The 25,215-nt window shown below is 48.4% G+C and overlaps 1 protein-coding gene across 3 annotated transcripts in view; it reads right to left on the bottom strand.

Annotated features, from left to right (window-relative positions):
• Nucleotides 1–25,215, bottom strand: part of MYO19 (myosin XIX) — an 804,019-nt gene that overhangs the window by 393,130 nt on the left and 385,674 nt on the right. For all 3 annotated transcript variants that reach the window (XM_069614704.1, XM_069614706.1, XM_069614705.1), the window contains exon 10: nucleotides 13,685–13,775. In XM_069614704.1, coding sequence (XP_069470805.1) covers nucleotides 13,685–13,775 — 91 coding nt within the window. The remainder of the gene's footprint in view (nucleotides 1–13,684; nucleotides 13,776–25,215) is intronic.

The raw sequence follows: 25,215 nt of genomic DNA, 5'->3' as shown, positions 1-25,215 counted from the left end.
ACGCGCGCAGCTCCCTGCTGAGCAAGTCGGCGATGGTGTTTCTTTCTCCTGCCAGGTGGAAGGGAACCAGGAACATCCCCTGGGCGACCGCCCAGTGCCACAGATCCTGTGCCTCCTTGGATAGGGCTGGGGATCTGGTGCCTCCCTGCTTCCGTATGTAAAACATTGTCCTGGTGTTGTCCGTGAAGATCCGCACCACCTTGCCCTTGAACGACAGGAGGAACGATTTGAGAGCCCACAACACGGCTCGGAGTTCCAGGACGTTGATGTGCAGGAGCCTCTCCTCCGGGAGCCAGAGGCCCCTTGCGTGAAGATCTCCGGTGTGGGCGCCCCAGCCTTCCAGGGAGGCGTCCGTCGTCACCGTCTCCTGGTACACCGGTGTCTGAAAGTCCTTGCCCGCCCTGAGGTGCGCTCGAACGCCCCACCACACAATCGCCCGCCGGAACACCTCGTTGAGGGGGACCCTGTCTTCGAAGGTGCCCGTCGCCTGCATCCAACGGGCGTCGAGAAATTCTTGAAGAGGGCGCATCCGTAGTCTGCAGAGGCGCACCAGGTAGATGCAAGAGGACATCATCCCCAGGAGGGACTTGATGGACCTCACCCTGGCCACGTCCGTGGCTAGCAGACGCTGCACTTTGCCAAGAATGGTCCTCGTCCGTTCTTCCGACGGTGCCGCCAGGTGCCTCACTGTATCGAGCTTCGCTCCAAGAAACAGAGCCACCTGCGACGGCACCAGGTGGGACTTTGGGTAATTTATGGCGAATCCCAGGTCTGTGAGTAGCTGGACGGTCCTCGCAGTGTGTTCGACGGCGATTTCCCTTGTCCTTGAGCGGATGAGCCAGTCGTCCAGGTAGGGGTAGACGTGAATCCCCTGCAGGCGCAGCCGCGCCGCCACAGGTGCTAGGCACTTGGTAAAGACCCTGGGGGCCGACTTCAATCCGAATGGCAGTGCTCTGAATTGGTAGTGGCGTCCCTGGACGACGAACATGAGGAACTTTCGGTGACTTTTGAGGATGGGAACGTGGAAGTAAGCATCCTCCAGGTCCAACGACGATAGAAAGTCGCCTTCCTCCAGCTGTCCCAGCACGTGCTGGAGGGTGACCATCCTGAACTTTTGTGACCTGATGTATTTGTTCAAACGACGAAGGTCCAGGATGGGGCGCCAGCCACCAGTCTTCTTCCTGACGAGGAAGTACCTTGAGTACACCCCAGAGCCCCAGAGCCTCTTCGGGACAAGCTCGATGGCGCCTTTCCTGAGCATCGCCCGTACTTCCAACAGCAGTTGGGGGACGTGATTTTCCTTCATGGCCACAGGTGGAACGTGAGGGCACTTCTTCAGGAATTCGATAGAGTGTCCTCTTGCCAGGGTATCCAGCACCCAACGGTCGGTAGAGATGGACTTCCACACGCCGACGAACTTCATCAGCCGGCCTCCCACCGGGGTGGTTCGGTGGGGGCCCGAGGCCACGGCCGGTTCAGTCCTGCTTGGAGGTGGTGGCCTTGCCGCCCTGGCCACCTTGCCGACGGCGGCGAGGCGCTCCCTGCTGGACGCGACCCCTGTAGGCCTCCTGAGACGAGGAGTGTGCCGCCTGGTGGTAGGACGACGAGGCACCGCTGGATCCCTTGGAGGCACCCTGTCTGCCTCCGGAGCTCCGAAAGGGCCGTCGTTGCTGAAGGGCTTCTAGGGCGCGGGCCGTCTCCGTGGCTTGGAGGGATTCGTCCACCGCCTTAGCGAACAAGTTACTGCCGTCGAACAGCATGTCCAACACCCTGGTCTGGATGTCCTGACGGAAGTCGGTCGCCCGGAGCCAACCCCGTCGTCGTAGGCAAATACCGTTGCCCAGCTGGCGGAACCGGGTATCGGCAATATCGGTTGCCACCGTTATGGCGTGGTCCGACGCCACCTCGCCTTCTTGAAGTATCTCCAGGGTCTAGGACCTCTCGTCGTCCGTTAGGAAGTCCAATATGGGGGCCAGCTTAAACCAGAGCTCTCTGTCGTAACGGGCCACGATCGCCAGGGCGTTGGCCGCTTTGATCGTCGTCGCCGCCGGCGAAATGACCCGCCGCCCCATGGAGTCCAACTTCTTTCCCTCGCCGTCCGGCGGGGAATTCGACGTCGAGGCTCCTGACCCCGCCGCTTTCTTCTTTGCCGCCGCCGAGACGACCGAGTCTGGCGTTGGCTGGGCCCTGAGGCACAGGGGAGCGGTTTCGGGGACCCGGTACTTCTTCTCGTACCGGTCCCGTTTGGCTGGTGCCGTGGAGGGGTTCTTGAGAACCGACAGGCCCTCCTCCCAGATGTCATCGATTAGAGGCACCGCGATGACAGTCTTCCTCTTGGCCTCCCGGCGCTGATAGAGGAAACCTTCCTTTTTCTGCTCCTCCGGGCAGAGCTGGAACAATTCGGACGCCCTGGCGATCATGGCGTGGAATGAGCCAATCTCGTCGGGCGGCGAGGCCCGTGCGACGGGAGACCCGTTCCGTCGTCATCGCCCTCAGAACCCGTCGTCGAGCCCATCGCACCGTCATCTCCCGACTCGTGGGAGGATGAGGAGGGAACTGTAGGCCTTACGGGGGCGAGTGGAGGAGAGGGTTGGGTCCTCTGTCGTTTGTTCTGAGGACTTCCCGACGGGCCAGGTTGCGGGTCCTCCGGCCTAGGCCGTGATAATCTCGTCCTTATCTCAGAGCATAAGGACTGGATCGCAGACAAAATGGCCGCCGAGCTATCCTGAGGCCTAGGTTCCGGCTGCACCGGAAGGGAAGGCTGCTCTTCCTCGCCATCGTCGTCTTCCTCGGTTATCTCCCGAGGATCTTCATTACGGGATCGAACCTTCTTGAATTGGACTTCGAGATTCCTCAAGGCGTCGGTCAGTTCCTCCTCCGAGGCTGACTCCGAGCTCGAGGAGGCTACCGTGCCCCCCCTCGCTTCTTCCATCATGGTTGCCATGACGATGGGCTGAAAAGAGGATTCCCTCCTAGGCGGCAGCGAAACTCTAGTCCCGGAGGCAGTCTCCGCTGGCGGGGTATCTGCCGGCTTGGCCAGAGTCGCCGCAATCGCCTCTATAGAGGCCTTTGCCTGCTGGGTAGGGGCCTTCACCACCTTAGGTGCATCCCGGGCCTTCTCCTTAGGGGGAGGGGCGATGCCTCGCTCCCCCTCTTCCGAGATCGGACGGGGCTTCTCCCGAAGCTTACCCGGGGTCTCCGACTTCCTCTTCCCCGAACCGGAGCGCTGGCTCGTGGTTGACGGTGCCGGGGAAGGCATGCCCTGCCTGGCGACCGAAGAGCCCGACCTTTCGGCGCTCCCGGAGCCAGCGGACTCGCGGCGCTTGGCCTGGTGTTGGCCCCCCGTCGCCGGGGCGCCCGCACAGGACTTAGAAGCCCGCTCGGACCCTTTCTTCTTCTTCTCACCGGTTGAGCCCTTCTCCAACCAGCTGGCGAGACGGGATTGACGGTCCCTCATGGTCCGCTCCGACAAGTTCTTGCAGTACTGGCAGTCCTTCTCTACATGAGTCTTGTCCCCATGAAGACAGTAGAGGCATCGCAAATGTTCATCCTCAAACACATTCTGCAGCCCGCATCCAGGGCAGCTGCGAAACAGCTTGGGTCCGGGTGACGAACTTGTGTCCTGGGCCATCTCGAAGTAGGCCGCAAACCTTCTGGAATCCTCCAAGAAGTTGATTCGACAAAATCTTCACCCTTGAGGGGCGTAGGAAAATCCTGCAATGGGTAGCCGTTAACGGGAGTAGAAACGGTGGAGCTTGAGGCTCGATTAACCGAAAAATGTGAAAATTCACCTGAAAAAGCGCGAAACACGCAGTAAAAGCTCGAGAGCTAAGCACGAGGACTCCCAACACTTGAACGTGCGGTAAAAATCTGAAGATGGCTGCCAGAGGCGGGGCTTAGGGAGAGGGCAGTCATTGGCTGTGGTCAGTATGACGCAGAGATCAGTGATTGGTTACTACTACGAAAGACAGATCAGAAACAAAACTAATACTGATTTTTTTTTTACCGAGGATTCCCAGCCTGACGACAGGGAATATTCATGAGCATGTGAATCCATGCCAGACCCCATGCTGGAGAACCTTGGCTTTTACATCGACTCTACCCTTTCCTAAATCGGAGCTAAGAAATCGATTATCCAGAGGATACAAATCCTCCAAAACAACACCTTAAGAGCAGCGGTTGGTGTGGCAAGAAAATTACATTTCCATAATCAGGCGCCGAAACAACTGGCTATCAACATTCAACAAAATTCAACTCAAAACAGCATCCCACACTCACAGAGCACTGAACAATGCAGCCCCCACCTATCTTATGGACAGATTCCACAGGAGAACCTCTACCAGACCCTCGAGACTGGCCAATTCCAACTGTCTTATTATCCCCAGATTTAAGCTGTCCAAGGTCGGCGGCTGTAGTTTCCCTGTTAAAACCGCCCAACTATGGAACTCTCTGCCACACACCATCAGAAAGGATCAACCTTACCAGAACTTCCGACTTAACTACCTAAATTGGCTCAAGTCATCTGATTGTTAGCCCGGCCATGCAAGCATCATGCAGGGCATCGATGCTTCATCTATTGTATATGTATTTGTATATATTTGTTTTCATCCATTTGTTTTCCCTGTAATATCTCCACTCTGTTACTATGTATATACTTGACTTGTATATGCCTTGTAATTACCTCATTGTGTAACTGTTGAAATTAAGCTTTGCATATCCTGTAACTGTTGTACCCTGATACCCTTGGGTCTGGTGCGCATTAGAAATAATAAACAAACAAAGCAGTGACCTCGCAGACCACTTCAAAAATAAAATCATGACCATCCAACAGACCACACAAAACAGACCATGCAACCAATACACTGAAGACTCTGCCCGATGCAAGGAACAGCAGAACAAACTCCGAAACTTCTCCTGTGCATATCAGTGGAGACTTTCATCAAACGCGTAAATCAAAGCAACAAATCGGGCTCCCCCGCAGATCCCTGCCCCCCTGACATCTACAAATCAATCCTCGCACAAGGAACACCAATGGAATACTACAGGAACATCCTCAACCAATCAATCTCAACAGGAAGAGTGCCTCAGGCCTTCAAATCAGCATACCTCAAACCACTCCTGAAGGATACAACAGGAAACGTAGAGGACCTCCCCAACTACAGACCCATCTCCAATATCCCCTACCCAGCTAAACTCCTGGAAACACACATATAGAAAAACCCAAGAATTCATAGAAGAACATCACCTATTAAACCAGGCACAGGTAGGCCTTAGACCGATGAGAGGAACAGAAACAGCACTTATTTCAATCTGGGATGATCTAAAGGTGAATGCAGAGTCAAACAGCACTGCTCTGATACTTTTAGACCTCTCTGCGGCATTCGACACAGTTAACCACGACATACTCATCAAGAGACTGGAAGAATTTGGAAGCACAGACAACGCCTTACCCTGGATCAGATCCTTCCTAACAAACAGAAAAAAAAACAATAGGGATGAAACCTTACAAATCAAGCCCACAAGAATCATCATGCGCAGTCCCACAAGGATCATCCTTCTCGTCACTACTATTCAACATCTACCTGTCACAGCTAATTAAAATCTTCGAAAGACATGGCCTCACCTGTTACAACTACACTGACGACACCATCTACAAAATACAAGACTCACAAGAAGACAATTCAACACTAGAGAACTGCCTTCGTGAAATATACAACTGAACTAACTTAAACTACCTTAAACTCAACCCAGGCAAAACAGAAATGATGATCATCACAAAAAACAGAGAAGACAACCGCTACATCGCATGGCCAACCGAACTTGGTGAAAACCCCATCCCCATCATCGACTGTAAAAAACCTGGGAGTCCCGATGGACAACAAACTCCCCTCTAGAGCCACGAGTAAACACCCTAATCAAGAAATGCTTTCTCCTGCGATCGGTTAAAAAGGATCCTACCATTCCTCGCATTCACCAACAAAACAACTACCGTCATCGCCCTCATCATGTCCAGACTAGAATACACCAACAGCCTAGACTAGAATACACCAACAGCCTATTTCTAGGCATGCCTGAACGACACCTAAATAAACTCCAAGTCATACAAAATGCGACGGCAAGACTACTTCTTAAACTACCTTGAAGAGAACACATCTCACCAGCGCTGAAAACGCTATACTGGCTATCCATCAAACAGCAGATCAAGTTCAAATCAATGTTCATAACCCACAGAGCAATCCACAACCAAGATGCAGAGGTCCTCAGAAGAAAATGAAATGTACATCACACTACAAGGCCACTCAGCTCCAACAGCAACATCTGTTTGGAACCCAAATCATACAACAAGAGAAAACTCAGAGGGTCCTCTTTTGCTCACCTCAAAAACATGGAACGAACTACCAAAGACTATACGGAACACAAGAGATCACCTACAATTCAGGAAACTCCTCAAATCATGGCTCTTCACCCCATAACCAGAAATAATGTGCATAAGGACATACACAGAGGAACTAGGCCGAGAGAATAACCTACCCAGTTTCCCTAATTCATCAACCCTTATAAAATAAGGATATACAGATCTGTAACATATCACTATCAACAGAAAGAAAACCACATAGAATCATACCAAAGAACACCCACAGATCAATCGGAAGGGAGAGCAAGGTATGACCCAGCAGTAGCACCTGGCACCCCTCAAACACAGGCAGCAATGCACCAACAGTAGATAGATAGGAAGGAGCTGGTGAATGATAATATAACACCACTATCGAACTAGGGCATAATGCTTGCCAAATGTTACGCTCACCTTGTATCCACAGGGACGCCACCCAGCTGGGTTTCTCGCTGGTATGCTTCTCAGCTTTGCCCTGATGTGGTCTGTGGGGAAGGTTCTGCCTGAATATACAGGAGGACTGTGTTCAAGACTGACCAACTGGGGTAAGCATCCTCCCTCCACCCCGTATGCTTTCAGTCCCTCTGGCGCCCTCTCCTTACCTTGTGGAAGAATTAGGCGTGCACTCCGTCCTGCCTTCTTTGCAGGGGCGCGTTGTCTTTCATGGGTGAGTGCGGTCCAGTTACTTCACTGACGCTGGCCCGTTTGATAGTGTTCAGGTAGGTCTTATTGCTGTGCTTTAGTTTTGTTGCTATCCTGCATGCCTTTCTTTGTTTAAAATGTCTCTTTTTTCTTCCTTAAGTATGCAGAGCTTCAGCACGGCCAACTGGCTTGGTTGAGCCCCGCTGGTAAATGATGGCGCATTAAGAGCGCTAAGATGCGGTATGTAAGCGCTATGCGCAGTGCTGCGAAGTCTTGCCTTTGCTAACCTGTGTTTTCCTTCCTTGTAGGTCGCGGTGTTCTTCAGCGCAAGTGAAATGTCCGGAGTGGTGCCAGCCGAGAGGCGACCAGCCAGGTAAGCCTTTTGAGCAGTTCGTAATTTGTAAATGTCAGCTTTCTTTAATGTTGCCTCTATCTTCCTCTTTCAGGCCGTTCTGTCCGGGAGGCGTGCAGATTCGAGGAAGCTGTTCTCAGTAGCTGCGAGTGTTTAAAGATGAAGACTGCAGGTAAGATGCTGCTGCTAATGATGTTCCTTTTGTCTTCTTGCAGTTTCTGCTTCTCCGAGGTTCGAGGGAATAGCTGGACAGGGTGAGCGTCACGTTGCAAGCTGCAAAGTAACACGAAGCATGTTCTGCAGTCATGGTGTGGTTTATATAGCCTAGGTAAAGTAGTACCAGGGAATGTAGTTCCAGGCCTGCCACACCCAAAACACTAGACCGCATAGCTTGGTTCTTAGAAACCAAGCTATGTGAATGCCTCCAAGTTGGCTGACAATACAATAAAGTAGTTCCAAAGCACATTCTTGTTCATGGTGTATGAGCCTGGCGCCATAGGCGCCAGGACTGGCCCCATGAGGGCTTTTGAAGAGGATGCCAGGCTCTAGAGGCCTGAGTCCTGACTCCACCTGGCCAATGGGTTTTGGGCGAGGGTCGTGACACCAAACCTGGGGTACTAAACCCAATTAGTCTGCTGGAAACCGGCCACAGTATCACCCGAGAAACTAGACAATCCATAAACCAAGAGAAAGAATATACCTACCCAGTATGAAAACCTGATGCATAAAATTAAACTGTAAGGATTATGAGACATACAACCCACTAACCAAAACCTCTAATTTCTGCATACTTCATTCACACAAAAACACACACAACTACCTCTCTCACAGAAAACTACACGACTTCACCACACCAAAACAACAATCAACACATAGATCGCAACAGCAGCACGCAAGGACTCGCTTCGATCCTATATACACACCCAAGCACAGCGCACAGTGAAACCGAACTGAAGCTGCCAACAGTACACCACCTCTCACTTTCCTATGCCCTCTTCACCCAGTAACCCAACCCCCACCTTTTGTTTACAGATCCACCTGAGTGCCTTGAGACCAACTCCGTTGATGACGGTGCGCTATATAAATACCTTTAACATTAACAGTTCTTTGAGAAAGTTAATTTCACTCTCTTTCTTGACCTTGTTCTTTAAAGGGGGACGGTTTCCCCATTTGTCACTATTTCATAATTTCACGTTTATTAAATTATCTTTTTACCCCTGGCTTACTCTCCTGCCATGGCTTTGCTGTTTTGTTACTTCTCTTGTTTCCTTTATTACTCAAAGGGGTATGGTTCTTCCCTTTCTGCATCGAATTTTATGGTGGTCAAAACACCTCTGAAAGTTCACACCGGGGTTTTAACCAATGAGCTTTCGTAATCCTTCTCATCTTCCTGGTATATTCTCCTGCCAGGGTAGTGTAGCTTATTCTTAGAAAGGGGTATGGATCTTGCCTTCGACTGTTCCACACTTTCAAGATGGCTTTTCTAAACCCATTTGACTCTTCTCACTTCCCTCTCACCCCTAGTTTACTCTCCTGCCAGAGTTTTACAACTTTCTTACTTGGGTGCGAGTCCCAGACTCACTGTTTGCCTGGTTCACTAACCTGCCTGGGCTTCTTTGCTCTCTTTTGTATCCACAAAACAACACTTCTCCAGTATTGGGTCACTGAACCTTTCTCAACAAGTTTTTAATTATACTGTCTTCACTTGGGCTTTCCACAAGGTTTGTTATCAATTCTACTGCCTTTCTTTTAGACATTTCACAATGTTTGTGTTAGTTCTGTTGCCTTAACTTAGCCGTTTCGCAATCTTCGTATCTATAGCAATTATACTGTGTGAGGAGTCAGGAATGAAACTCGAACACAAGTTAGCTATGATTTTGGTTAAAGACTTTTATTGAAAATAAAAAGGGTTGGGAACATGCCCCTCTGACCCTGCTATAAGAGGAATGTCCCTATCTAAACCAAAACTAAGGATCCGTCTGTCAGAATGTCCAAAACAAAAACTGTCCTGTGTCTAAAGTTCTTTTCGGACCCTCACACTAGAAACTAAATTCTAAGGTGAAGATGGAAATGTCTTTAACCTCGGGTGCTTTAGAAAAGTGTTCATAAAGAAAGAATACATGGCTCCAACAAAAAAGATCTTCAAGGATAAAGGTCCTTGCTCCAGAGGGTGCTTCCCTTCCCATGGGTCCCTCTTTACTCTCTGATGTTCCACAAACAGTTCCTTGTGCCTTTCTTGGCCAACAACAACAACACTGATGCAAACTGTCTGGCTTTGTAATTTGGACTCTGCCAGGACACCCGATATATTTTTCTGCCATGGTTTGCTCCTTTTCTCCTGGTAACACAATCCTTTTCCTAGTCCTGATGTTTCTTCTCAGGACTTCTTGTATTCACAAAGTTGTAGTTACCTGGTATACTCTCCTGCCAGGACCTCTGTTCATACAGGGCCTCTGCCCTCTCCCACAGTTGCACATATACGTTGTTTGATAATGTATCTTCTTGATATATTATCGTATTTGGGTTTCAAATATACTTGCATTGTATAGAGCTGGGTTACGGAGTGATACGTTCTTGCTGTGTTATGGTTCCTGATCCCTTGTTATTGATGAGTGATTTAGATTTGTTTTATTCTCCTGATGTTTTGATCTACCCTTGTGGGGTCCTGTATAATTATCTGCTTCAGAGTGGTGGAGGCCTCTCTGTGGTGGCTGTATCTCAGTCTCAGTCTTGCAAGGCTTGGGAGGCTTTTTTAAAATAAATGTTTATAGTTGTATTTGGTTCACAGTGGCGGAGGCCTCTCTATGGTGGTTGTATTTTCGTCTCAAGAGTTTTATGCTTGGGGGTCCCAGCTTTTAAAGTTTTGTAGAGGTATCCGGTTCATTGTAGCAAAAGCCACTCCTTGTGGTGTTGTAGCTTATTCCCGGCACTTTGCAGTGCTTGTGGGCTTCAGTATTACAATAGTAGTAAATAAAGGCAGGATTGAGGTTTCCAGAAATGGTAGTAGAGGTCCTTCAAAAGGTACTAGATTTGTGTTCGCAATATCAGATTTGATCCTTAGTCAGGTGGAATGCCAGTGTGGCAAACTAGAGACATCGGCCAGACTTACCGGGTGGGTGCGGGTGCTCTTTAGGGTTGGCTTGTTTCCTGGTTTTTGGGATAAAATGGTGTGCTCAGACACACAGTAGTAGCTGCCTGGCTGTGGTTGCTGTACTGTGATTTGGGTTTGAGCTCTGTGATGTGTTCCAGGGGCGGGTGCCCTCGAGTTGGATGTCTTCCTGGTTTTGGTTTGAATTGGTGATCTGACTCGCTGTGGTTGTATTGTGATTTGGGTTTGAGGTTTATTTGTGAGGTGGGTGCCCTCCTGGGTTGGTTGTATTCCTAGTTTTAGTTTAAGCGAGGGTGCTCTGGCACACAGTGGTGTCTGCCTCGCTGTGGTTGTTGTATTGGGATTCGGGTTTGAGGTCTAATCAGTATATATTCCAGACAAGGGACTCCTGGGCTGATTGCTTTCCTGGTGTTGGTTTAAGTTGTTGTGTTGCGCATCACAATGGCTTCTACCTTGCCGATTTAGTCCAGAGCTAGTCTGGCTAGATTCAGGGGAGCTTTAACTTAGTCACCACAATTCTAGTCTGGTTAGATTAGTGCAATAATAGTGCAGTTAGATTCAACATCTGTTTCTGTGCATTTCCAGTGTAGCTGAGTTTGGTAGTGGAGTTATTTAAGTCATTTGAGAGGCAAGTGTTTAAAGGGCAGCAGGTTTTGAATAGTGCAAGACATCAAAGCACAACTAGGTTCAACACAGAGGTAAAGTCCAAGGAAGCCGGATTTAAATAGTGATGGAGCTTGAAGGGAGCAGGGTTTGGAAATGGGTGTAAAATTCACAAGACAGCCAGATTCAATACAGAGGTGAAACCTCAGGGTGCAGCAGTGGCAAACTTTACAAGGTAGCAAGATTCATTACAATGGCAAACGTCAGAGTGCAGCAGGATTTAGCACAATGGAAAACTACAGAGCGCGCAGGAATTAACGCAATGCCAAACCTCCCAGCATAGCAAGATTCAACACAATGGTAAGCTTCAGTGTGCTGCAGGATTCCACACAATGGAAAACGTCAGAGCGGAGCAGGACTAAACACAATAGCGAGCTAAGGCGGGCTGCAAGATTCAGTACAATCGCAAGCCTCAGGAACAGCAGGAATGAACACAATGGTTAAATTAAGTGCTAGGAATATAATAGTGGTAGGGTTTGCGAGGCACAGCACTGGGTGTGCTACCAAATCTTACCACCTTACCTGGTTGTTGCAGTAGACTGCTTTTTAGGGCATCCAGGGCAAACAGACCAACAGGCGATTGAGGTGCCCAAGGGTGGTGCCCTTTGCCGTGGCACTTTGCCGGCTGCCCGGGCAAGGCATCCCTCAGGCTCACTGCCAAGGCTGCTTCCTAGATTGAAGGACCAATCCGGGTAGGGTGGGAATGAGGCAGGGAGTAGGCCCGGGAAAGGAGCCAGAGGGTGTAGGAAGCTATGAGCGCGGATGGCACTGGAAAGGAAAGGGCCAGACAAGTGGATATAGTTCACTCATCAGATGAATACCCCAAGGGGAGCTGGAAAACAGGCAGCTGTACTCGCGAGCGCGCACAGGTGGATAGGAGCACCTCATGAGTGGCGCTCAGGACAGTTCTGCTTCCTAGATGAAAAGGCCAATCAGGGTAGGAGTGAGGGGGAGTAGGTTCTGGAAAGGAGACGGAGGGAGAAGGAAGCTATGAGCGTGGATGGTGATGGAAAGGAAAGGGCCAAGGATTCCTAACTATACATTCGGGCCAGTAAAGCCTTCCCCTGAATTATTGCATTGAACATTGCCTACGATTCCAAAAGAATGGTGTGAAGGCTCGTCCTGATTGGCGCAGATGCTGTGAACCTTTAATTCTTTCAGGGTGGTGCAGGGCTCCCAAAAGCGAGACACTTGCTCTAAATTCTCTTGATTAATCAGCCATGCCAGCTCCTCCAAAAAGCTGAGAGAATAAGAACATGACTTGATTGTCTACCGTAATCAGACTCCACAAAGCTGCAAAGTGCAGCTGGTCCCTCTTAATTCTGAATCATTCATAGAGCATGCACAGAAGAGCATGAGGCTCAGAAGGCTCTGCAACCACCAGGCCATTGCAACCTGTTTGCGCTGGAACGATGCTCCCGTTACCCGGATGTCTAATGCATTCCGTCATGGGAGAAACCTTTGCTTTGTTGGAAGTCCCATAGGAACCCGATAAGGTCAGTGGACTTTTCAAAATTAATTCGAGAATTACAGGGTGGACTGAGTGCACACCAGGATCTCGGCCAAAAGCTGGGCCTCCTGTGCAATATGGTTAGCCATTAAGACCCTCGGACACAAGCAGGCTATTATTGCGTTCAACTTCGTAAAAGGACCTTGGAGATGCACTGAAGCCAAAGGGCTATACTTCTTTGACACAGACGAAATTCTCAAATAGAGGCCCAGACTTCGAGTTGCATGGAACCAATTCTATGGCCCACATAAGGAGAAGCATGCTAGCCTCCTCAAGGAGGGAGGTGGAGCCAATCTAGATCAAGAGAGGGGACAAAGGGGATGGGGGTGGGAATAAGAGAAAGACATTATCCCCTGGCCACTACTGACTGGACTCAGGGATCCTGGAATATGATGTGCCAGCAAGTGAGATGAAGAGATAGTGAAAGCGTTTGTGTGTGAACAAAGATCTTTAAAGGGAAACCATGACTTGGCAGTGCAAAATCCTCTAGTTCTGTTCCTGTGGGACCGACTCAAGTATGGAGGAAAGAGGATGGGATGTGGGAGTATAAGTGAACAACATATATTGGCTTCAAATTGTCGGTTGATCCCTCAGCCTTGACAGTGCTCACAGTCAGTTGTGTGAGAATACTCCTATATGACAAAACAGTGCACGCGGTACCCTAAAGCTGATAGGCTTAAGTGCACATCAAGCACATCTGCAGCCCTAAATAGGCCGCACATTAGAGCTCATCAGGGAAAATGTAGAGTAATCGGTCAGGAAAAAATGCAAAAATCACAAGGAACTGTTGCCAGAGTTGCAGTTTAACCCTTTCATCCTCACACTTGACAAATAACTACAACTATCTATGATATACACACAGGAGTGAAACAGAGAGAGAAATAGTGGGAGAAAGACAGAAAGAGATGGTGTGCTTAGCAACAGGCTAAATGCCACTATGAATCACAAAGCAAAACGTGCATGTATAGCTTCAGTTCAAGAAGAGCGATCATAATTACGTCATTCGTTGCTCCTTACTTTTGGTATTAGCTTGCAGTTCACATGGTTGAGATTCATCTACAGTATCTTCAAAATTAACATTCCCCAGATGTAGAAGTCCAGCCAAGAGCTGAAAGGAAAGAAGGGATGCTATATCACATATCATTTCAAGCTGTGCCTGTAATACACATTAGTGGCTTTTAAACTCAATAAAACAAACAGAATGTTACACCTTACAAAAAAGAAGCACATACAATGGTCAATGTTGAATAACTTCATAAAAAAAGAAATAGTCACACAAACATTTTTCTGGCATTGTGTTTTTCCTTTACACTCTTGCCCTCTGAAAGTTTGAGGTCCAGGGCATGACAGAATTATGTTTCCAGTTGGACGTTGCAAAGCACCACAAAACCTCATAGGTTTTTCCCAACGGCCCCATATCACCTTCTGTGGCACTAAACAAGCATACATCATCCTTGCATATTCATATGGAAACGGTGTGGACGAGTTTTGGTAATGTTATTGAGTTTTATATAGAGCACTGCTGCCACTGCATGTTCTCATGGCCCCTTGGGAACAATAGAAAAATGGGCTGAATGTGGTTAGTAGTAACAGAGCAGTGCAAGTTGGCTTTGCTGTTGCAAAAAGGAACCAGGCTGTGAGGGGGTAAGGTACTGCGTGTTTTTGGAAAATAGTTGTTTGAATGCAGCCTGAGGATGATATGCACAATGTTGTTGATGTCTGCCATGGTACCTTTGATCATTACAGTTGTGTGGATTGAGCATGGGTTTCATTGGTGGGCCACATTAGTTTAGTTTGTTCAGGTCTGATCTGTGCTTTGTAATGGTTACAGTTGTTTAGTTAGGTGTAGAGTGGCATGGTGAGATGCGATGTTAGGCTTGGGGCTGGAAGGGAGGGGGGTGGGGGGGTGAAAGTGTTACTATGGTGAAATGCGGATAGTGGTTAAAAAATCATTGTGCACTTTACCATGGAGTACATTTCAAAGGGAGAGCAGTGGGAAGCAAATAAAGTTTGAATAGCATGGAGCAAATACCAGTCTACACCTTCCCAAGGAGAAAATATCACAGCACAGAAAATGCACTAGGAAAGAGACATGGGCAGTCTCCCTGGAGATGAACGGTGGGAGACTTTCCAATTTCTCTTTAAGGTTACCTCAGAATGTGCTGTAATAGAAATCTCTCTGCAACCTATTGGTGCCAATCCGCCACTATTCCCTCTGAAAATGTCCCCTTCCTGGCTCTCACGGTGAAGGGTGGGGTAGCCACCCTTTAAAGGGCTGCTAGGTCCTAGGACAGTGCATAGAGGTCCCCTTGGCTCATCCCACCAGAACCCGGACATATGACATGAGCTTGTCGCATGAAGCAAACTCGTTGCCCTGGGGCTTTGCGTGTTATTCTGCTGTAGAACTGGCCGTTAGTGGCTGAATGGCCCTTCAGTGCTGATCTTTGAGCACAAAGGTGCTTCTAGCATTTTCTAGCAGCCAGAAAGGTTGCTTGTGTAGCCTTATCTGTAACAGTCATGTAACACACATTGCCCCCGTGAACAGGACCTCAAGTTGTGCAGTGACTGCACTCTCAGGCAATAGATTATCTGAATATCACACAATTACTCTATCACGAGTGCCAGGTTTTCAACTAGAATGTGTGACTGGGTCCATAGAAGCTTGTTCTAACTGTTTTGTCTCCAACTACATCCACCTTTCACACAGTTTTCTAGACAGGGCCACGGCTGGCCTCCATGCTTGACAGACCCAAATTACTATTGTGGAGTTTGCTCTGTAGAAAATGTAAAAAGTAATCCTGAGTCCAAAAGCTACCGTGACTTTATTGGGCGGCTGGAATATGCATTCCTTTCTACAATTGTGATCTATGGTCCACCTTAATGGATCCATAAGCACACAAGTTTTCATCAATATTGCTTTTCCCCTTCTACATCACTGCATGCAGCAGGTCACATGCTTTCCTACCCTCTTATCCTCCCCTCCACAATTTCCTTCTCAGATTAAGGTCTGGACATACTGGGCAGGAGCACAATACGCCAACCTCAATACAAGCCAGGTCACTTGGAGACCATAAGTGTGGTAATTTGGCGCAGTATGAAAGCCTTGTAACATAACATAGAAATGCCTGCTCAATGTCTACAGAGCTTTGGTCCTCTTCAGGCTGGACTACAGCAACAGCCTTTCTCAATCTCCCTCTTTCCTCACTACACCCCCTCCAACTTATCCAGAATAGGGCTGCAAGACTTATCGTTGGCCTCAAGCCCAGGAACCGTATCTCTCCAGCCCTAAAATCCCCCCAGTGGCTGCAAGGATCAAATTCAAGACCCTCTGCATTATCCACAAGGCCTTCTGGGGCCCAGAACCACGCTATCTCCAACTTTCCCTTCCTAACTATTCCCCTGCCAGAGCCCTACGCTCCTCTAAATCCAACTCTGACTGTCAAATGCTACTCCAAGCAGAGAGTGAGGGGCAGATACATCTCCTCCGCTGGTGCCTCCCTCTGGAACAGCCTCCTTGCCCCCCTCAGACTTGAGCCAGACCTCCTTAAGTTCCGGAAACTGCTAACAACTTTGACCTTCTCTTCCTCTTTTTTCTTCCCTGTTAATAACCCCCCTACCCCCTGGATCCTCATAAAACTCCTATGATCCAGGTCCTATCTCCCAGTCATCACAGCACCCTCCTCCCCACTGCACTGCCTTTGCGGGCCCCTGCTGGCAGCTCTGCATCCCACCCTTGGGAGTCACCTGCACTAGCACTTAGCCCGAGGTCCTCCTGCGGGCTCCCGGCCCCTCCACCAGCACTTGTCCACTCCTCTGCCCCACCCCCTCCCTCCTTCCATCCATCTATCCACCCATCCATCCATCCATATCTCCTGCACTTCTCAATGCACTTGGACATCCAAATGCCACAAGGCCTAGAAGGACCACGTTTGTATATTTTTACTGTTTTGCTATTGTTATTTTTCCCCAGTTCCCTTCCCATTTAGCCTTGTGGCGCTTTCAAACACAATTCTGATGTATAGGCGCCTAACAAGTGCTCAATAAAATAAAACAAATAAACCACATTACTCTTCCAGTGGGTACTGATCAGGCATAGGTTATTGAAGACAGTGTGGGTGCAGTGCAGGAGGCTGGGGAAAGGAGGGGTGTGAAGGGGGAAAAGAGAGATGAAGGCAGGAGGCCAGGAAGGAGGAGGTGAAGATCGGGTGGCAACATGGAGTTTGGAGCGAGGTGACCAAAGCAGTGCTGGTGGTGAGAGGGGGGAAGTAAAAAGCACTCAGCAGGTGATGGAGGAGAAGAACCAAGATGTAAGAAGGAGGTGGAAATTAGAAGTTAAAGTGGGAAGAGGTGCTTCACGAGGAAAAGAAGAGAAACAGTGCCCAGGGAAGGATACAATATTGAGAGAGAGAAGCAGACATGAGGCACCCCTGAAAGTAGGGCAGGAGGATCAAGCATGTAGTGTAGCATCAGAGAGGTGGTAGAGGCGATAAAACGGGAGCATGACGAGGAACAGAGGTTTGATTGTCCCAGCTCGGCGATGAGGAAGGTGGGGTGTAGGCGAAACAGAGCCAGGCCCCCAAAGAGAGGAGATTCAATACTGCCCCCAACCCTCAGACCAGTTTAAGTGGGCCAGATCCTGTTGGAAGCTCCGAGGCTTGGCCTGAAACCATAGCCCCGACCACACCCCCTTTGTTGCTGCCTAGGCCTAATGTGCAGGAGCGCCCCTTCACAAGACACAGGAGAAAAGCCGAAAAATCAGGACACAAAGCACTATACTGCATCCAAGGGTTCCATGTCAATTCATCGCGGGATGTTTTTTCGTGGGTTTTACCGCAATTCTTTTACGAAAAAAACCCATTGAATTTTTTCAAAATTATTTTGGGGGGGTTCCCTCCCAACCCCGCCTCCTTTTCTTTAATTTGTATTTACTCCCAAACACCCACACCCCATATATACAATTTACTAACCCCCCTAAAAAATTAGATGGGTTTTTTCAAAAAAGATTTTGCGGTACAAAACCCAGCGAAAAAACATCGCGCGATGAAAGGACGTCGTACCCATCCAAGAAACCAAGAAGGAAGGGTGTGGCCACCTAAAACACCAGACTGAGTGACTAACACACTTCAAGGAGGGAACGTGAATGAGAAACATTGTATTGTGTTAGGGAGATTTGTACATAGCCCTTTGGTGAGCAATGTGCAACCATCTAACCTAATCAGGAAAGGTTGAGTCCAACCAAAAGGGGAAGCCAAACATCTCTAAAGTGGTATCTACAGTTTGTTTGTTTGTTTATTTATTTGATAATGTGAAACCTAGTGAAACCTACGGCAAAACAATTAGATGTAACTCAAGGGAGAGAGGACACTTGGTATTAAAGTTGAGTTAGTCCACACAGTTAAACAAAGAAAAACACCCAACACGGGCATACTGAAAAATATACACTTTAAAGTCACATATATAATATCTATCAATTGAATCTAAATCTAATTACTGATTTTGTCAGATTGCCTATGATGGAAGCAGTGTTTGTATAACAAAATCAGTCGTCAGTTAAGTCCCAATCCAACCCTGTACTAACATTTAAGTCCACTAATTAGTCATGGGCACTGTCATATATAGTTTAAAGAGTCCGGGGGAGGGGGTTTGGATAGATAAATTATAAAATTGCATTCACTTAGTCATTATCAGGACCCAAGATGCCACCCATCACAGTACTCCTAAATCTCTTGGACACAGTAACACGGTTGATACAAATGCACACTGACCGGACCAACTGCAATTGATGTCGGTGAGGCTTGCATCACCCTGATTTCCTCTATTGCCTGGCTGCCCTTGAATTATCACCATTTAGACATCTAATGCTTCGAATGATGCCAGAGCAATAAGCAGCTGTTATACTGCAGCCTGCTGCCTGATTTATCTCCGCTCTACCTAAACAAAATGGTGGGCGCTGTTCGGCCTGAAAGCGAGGCTTGTGTACTGCAGTGTTGCCTAGCAACCTGCTCTATTTGAATTTCAGACTTCCGCCGGCAGGCGGAAAGCCGACGGCCCGACAAAGGCCAGATAAAGGCCTTCCCGTTTGCCCTGTTCGCTGCGTGAGCAAGTAAGCGAGTCATTATCGCCACCTTAACCAGGCTAAACCTGGTAAATCACTGCTTGCAAAACTTTTATTGCCCTATCGCATATCACATCGCTTACACTATCTGCATTGGGCACAATTACCCTAGCCCTCCCCCTGTCACACCTGCTACTGATGATAACCGCACTCTATATAATAGTCCATCTGTCCACATTGTAGCTATCCATTACCTTCTGCACTGCTAAGCCGAAATCTGCATAGCTAAGCAAACAAACTGCTCTAAGACGAGCATACCTAGCTGCCATAACAAACTAGCACGCTGAAGACCAGCATAACCATCTGATTACTGCGTATCTCACCTGCTTCACCCTACACTACCTGCGCCAACTTTATAGACCTAGCCCACCTGACTCAAATATCTCTATGCTAATGAGACTAGTTTGCGTAATCTGTAAGAACTACAACGTATGGACTGCCTGAGTGGACTTCTCCTCCCTGATTCAACTACCTAATAAAGCCAAATGCGGGACTAGCCTACTCTGATTAATGATGTGCCTTTCTTGCTTAAATGCCTATTTTGGGACTAGCCTATCTTGATTCAACCTGAGACTACACTACTCTGATTCAACTAACTATGGCATGACTAGCCTATTCATGTTCAAATATCTGTTGTGGAACTAGCCTCTTTGCCTAGGATCTGCCTCGCCAGCCTCACTGATAGGCATTACGCCCCACTGCTCTGATGCAAACTTGCCTATTTGTGCCCTTTGCTCTGACTTGCTTATTGTACCTACCGTATTGACTAACAGACTACCATGCCTACTATACTTCCTCCTGAAGAGCCACTGATTCCGCCTACTATCACCTCCACGGACGTCATTTTGGCCACTGCTTGGATCTGCCTTCCACATGCCTAACCTATGTGGAACTAGCCTATCTTGAATTGTTCCTTGCCCATGCTGAACCAGTCAGTTCTTCTACCTCTTCTCAGCCAGTAATAACGATGTGCCACAGAAAGACCCAGGAGACCCTTATGTTGTGCCGTACCGTACCACTAATCGGCTTAATCATGTCCCTCTCGAAACGGGTACCATGCCCCACCTTGGACAGAAATATCAGACCCCGAGCTAGATTACCCCGCCTTTATGAGCCTGCAGCTCACAGTAACAATGTCTCTAATGCCCAGCAGTATAGATCTACCTCACCACACCCTGAGCCACTCCCCAGATCTAAACTTATTCCTATAAAACTCCAGAATACGCCTATTCCAACTACAGTATCTGGAGCCCTGATTAACGCCAGATCCTTAGTGGCCCATGCCACCAAAATAGCTGACATCCTATCATCGGATGACCTAGACTTTCTGGCAGTCACGGAATTGTAGCTGCATGAAGCAGCAGGCCCAGTGCTTTCCCTAGCCATTCCAGAAAACTACCAACTAATTAGGATGGACAGTCCTAACAGCAGAGGAGGCAGTCTTGCCATTATAGCAAAAACGAACCTTGCTTTAAGAATACTTACCTACCCCCCCCCCTTAAATCATGTGAACTGCTCACAGCCAAATTGCCTATCTCCAATTGTCGCACCTTAACTATTTAATATACAGGCCACCTGGCCATATCGGCACCTTCGAGGAGGACCTATCTAGCCTCATAGCTAATAATACTAAAGACTCATCACAACTCCTATTACTAGGAGATCTTGACCTAGTATTCAATGACCCTGAAGACAAACCAGCCGAATCTATAGCTACTATGCTAGCTGAACATGGTCTAATCCAAAAAGTCCTCATCCCAACGCACGACAAAAAAAAGGACCCTTGACTGGGTTGCCACTTTGAACTGTGATACCATTATCAATAAAATTACCCCTCAACAATGGACAGACCACTACCTAATTGACTTTTCCTTAACTTTAGACAAACAGTTTACCAAAGATAAAGCTATGGCACCTCCCCTACCTACCAGATCTAAAAAATACATCACACCGGACAACTTCCTGCCACTCCTACTCCCTACCATCAATGTTCTCCCTAATAACTCAGATCCTGAACTCCTCGTGGAGAGCTACAACAATGCTATGAATAAAGCCCTAGATATCATTGCACCTTTGAAGTCACGCAAAAGTAAACAACAAGCTCACCTCAATGCCTGGTTCCCCCCTCACCTAAAAGAACTAAGAATGCAAAAAAGGAAATTAGAATCGCATTGGCTATACACCCCCTCTGAAGAAAACAAATTGCAACTAAAACTCTTCGCTAACAACTACAAAAAAGAAATCCTACTCACAAAAAGAAACCTTTGCAATGAAAGGATCTCCAATGCAAGTTCCAACACTAAGGAACTTTTTGCTATCTTAAGGGAACTGGAATCACCTGTTCCCCCCCAACCCCTGACAATACACCCAAAGATAAACAATGGGGCACCAGCATCCAACATGCCCTAGCTAACAAAATTATAACACTTCAAACTAAGATTTCTAAATAAAAAGCCCCAATGTCTCCTAGCGAGACACCACTTACCAGCCCCACCACAGACACACCTAGCCCTGCTCCTTTCAAATTCGCCAAAGTTTCCATCCAGGAAATTGAAAAGATTATTGCATCCCTTAAGCCCTCCAACTGTAAGGGCGACAACTGCCCAGCCCAACTAATTAAGGATGCAGCTAAGGACCTAGCCCCCTTTATAACAAACTGATTAATGCCTCCTTCTCCACTAACATACTAAGCAACAAGAGTCATGGGTGTTACCTCTCCTCAAGAAGCAAACCTTAGACCCCTCTATCCCCACTAACTATAGGCCCATTACCACAGTACCCTTCCTTCTCAAGATAATAGACAGAGTAGCTTACTTACAAATTCAGCGTTATCTTGAATCTAACCAGCTCCTGGATGTCCGCCAATCTGGGTTTAGACCACAACATGGCACAGAGACAGCCTTAATTGTTCTTAAAACCCAAATTGATGAGCTCAACGACAAGGGAAACACTGCCATGCTACTCCTCCTTGACCTGTCGGCGGCCTTTGACCTAGAGGATCACACAGTCTTGTGCGAACACTTGGCATCGGCGGCCCACTTCTCAGACCCCACCCCATTGTACAACAATATTTACACTGGGGTTTCATAGGTACTCAATTTATTGAAAAAAGTATTTGTTACCTTTTTTCTTATTTTGACTAGTTCGACGTCACCACATTGTGGGAAATACTACATTTATTTCTTATCATGTTTTAATGATTTTTCTGTTCTCCCTTTTCTAACTTTGAAAACAATTCTTGTTTTGTCTTGCTTCATTGTATTTTGATTTTTCAATATATGTTTAGAAGGAAAATTAATTAAAACATTTTACAAAATGTTTTATTGACTGTATATGCCCTCATGGTTTTGGGCGCTGATTTCACTTGATGCACACATTTTCAATATAAAATCTTGTTTCAAATTCATACAAACTTGAATGATTCTCTTTGATGTTCTGGATTGTGATGTATAAACTATATGTAGATGCAATTACCCTAATGGGTTATATAGGTTTGGACCAGAGGTAGGACTTTAATTCATTTACACCTCCCTTTAGGCCAATCTACACACGTACCCGTACCTTGTGTTAAATATTAGTTCTTTCTGCCCTCTCACTGGTACGACAGCCCATGGGCACAGCCACAACAGTGTGGCTTTTTTCTTTGCTGAACACTTCTCAAGTGAGGCCATAGCCTGGGTCAAATCATTTTTGGACAACCGAACTATGAGAGTTTTCTCCTCATCAGCAGACTCCCATCAAAATAGCCTGCAGTGTACCCCAAGGTTCTTGCGTCTCGCCAACTATATACAATATATTTACCAAGTCCCTATTTGACAAATTGGACAGACTGGTTGTTACCTACACTAACTATGCAGATGACACCCAGATCCTCATTCTCCTTTCGGGCAATTTTGTCTCCTATATTTCATTGGTAAATTAAATATACCTCATCATTCAGGCATGGATGGCTACTCATGGCCTCTGCCTGAATGATGACAAAATTGAAATCCTGCTCCTCGGCTCTGCTGCCAACCTCAAGAAACTCAGCCCCAACTATTCTGCATTCAACAACCCTCCCGCCTCCCATCCCGCCCCCGAGCCCTGATTGGAGCTTAGCACTGTGTGTTACTAGGGCCACAGACCTACAGAGCTACTCGGCTCATTCATCTGCTGCAAGCCAGGTAAGGCCCCCACAGCCCCCAGGCCCCTCAGCACCCACCCCAATAAGGAAAGAAACACCCGCGGCCAGGCCCACTTCTCTCCCCAGCTCGCCACCTCCCTCCCAGCTCCCCTTCATGCATCCCAGCCCTCCCGCCTCCCATCCCGCCCCGAGCCCTGATTGGAGCTTAGCTCCGTGCAGGGGCATTGCTAGGGGGGGCTAAGGAGGCTATAGCCCCTGATCTTTTGGTTGTAGCCCTTATAGAATCTCAGGAGCTACAGCCAAAAGACTAGCTAGCCCCCAGTCCCAACAGTTCCAACATTAGCTTAGCCCCGGGTCTTTTCCAGACCTAGCAACTCCCCTGGCTCCGTATGTTACTAGGTCCACAGACCTACAGAGCCACTCGGCTCATTCCTCTGCTGCAAGCCAGGTAAGGCCCCCACAGCCCCCAGACCCCCACCCCAACAAGGAAAGAAACACTCGCGGCCAGGCCTGCTTCCCTCCCCAGCTCGCCATCTCCCTCCCAGCTCCCCTTCCAGCATCCCAGCCCTCCCGCCTCCCATCCCGCCCCCGAACCCTGATTGGAGCTTAGCTCCGTGTGTTACTAGATCCACAGACCTACAGAGCCACTCGGCTCATTCCTCTGCTGCAAGCCAGGTAAGCCCCCCCACAGCCCCCAGACCTCCAGCACCCACCCCAACAAGGAAAGAAACACCCGCGGCCAGGCCTGCTTCCCTCCCCAGCTCGCCATCTCCCTCCCAGCTCCCCTTCCTGCATCCCAGCCCTCCCGCCTCCCATCCCGCCCCCGAACCCTGATTGGAGCTTAGTGCCGTGTGACACCTGGATTTGGTCCAGAAGCACAGTGAGTGTCCCGCCCTCATTCAACCGTCCCTCAGCAACATCTGTGTTGGCCTCGAGGCGCCTTCCTAACCCGCAGTAGTCCTTTCCCCACCCACACCCCCTTCCTGTTTTCCCTTCCGTCTCGCCTCCCGCCCCACCCAGAGGCAGGTAAGTGCAGCCCTCTGCCCGCGCAGCACTGTGGCTAAGGGCCCCAAGGCCAAGGGCAGCTCCAACAGAGGCGGCTCCAGGAAGTGTCTGCATGTGAAGCCAGTGGCCAGCTGTCAACCAGCAACTACAAGGACCAGTAAGGTAGGGTGGCTTGGGGAGAGGTACAGCTCTACCCTAGATACCTAACCACGTGGCAAAGCCAATGTTTATCAATGTGATCGCCCCCCGTGGCCCCAAACTACATTGATAGGCCTCTCTCGCACTATACAGGTGTCTCAAACTTAGCAGGGCCTCTGTGCCCAAATTGCACTGTGTGATCTCCAAACTGCATTGATAGGTCTCTCTCCCACTATACAGGTGTCTCAAACTTAGCAGGGCCTCTGTGCCCAAATTGCACTGTGTGATCTCCAAACTGCATTGATAGCAGTGCCTCTGTGCCCAAGTTGCATTGTGTGATCTCCAAACTGCATTGATAGGCCTGTATCCCACTATACAGGTGTCTCAAACTTAGCAGGGCCTCTGTGCCCAAATTGCACTGTGTGATCTCCAAACTGCATTGATAGCAGGGCCTCGGTGCCCAAATTGCACTGTGTGATCTCCAAACTGCATTGATAGGCCTCTCTCCCACTATACAGGTGTCTCAAACTTAGCAGGGCCTGTGCCCAAATTGCACAGCTGATCTCCAAACTGCATTGATAGGCCTCTCTCGCACTATACAGGTGTCTCAAACTTAGCAGGGCCTCGGTGCCCAAATTGCATTGTCTGATCTCCAAAATACATTGATAGGCCTCTCTCGCACTATACAGGTGTCTCAAATTTAGCTCACTCTCAAATCTAGCTCACTCGCAAATGACCCATTCCAAGGAAAAGACGAAGATAAGAAAGAACAAACACTCCAGAACAACAACTAAGAACAACAACTATAGAATGGACCCCCACAGGCAGGAACACAAACCGAACCAACACTGAGAGAAGAGACAAATCCCTCTACCTAACTCCATACCTCGCTGACATCTGGCCACCACAACAATCCAACCCAACGCTAGAAGCAGCAACATCAAACAGCCTAACACAAGCAAGTGGAAGGACGAACAACACAAACAACAGACGACCGACACAATAACCCCCTACATCACCAAAGCAAAAGGAACTTACAATCAACAACCACAACTCCCGGAAGACTAACCCGATGAAAACAAAAAAAAAACCCAAGACAGAACTTAGAAGAACTCTTCGAAGGCGCCGACACCCCGAATCCCACAGCCCAACAAGTGATCGACTAGG

This window comes from Ambystoma mexicanum, chromosome 9, assembly GCF_040938575.1.
Source record: "Ambystoma mexicanum isolate Mex_15411 chromosome 9, UKY_AmexF1_1, whole genome shotgun sequence".
Classification (NCBI taxonomy): domain Eukaryota; kingdom Metazoa; phylum Chordata; class Amphibia; order Caudata; family Ambystomatidae; genus Ambystoma; species Ambystoma mexicanum.
This window is presented reverse-complemented; position numbering and strand designations above follow the sequence as displayed.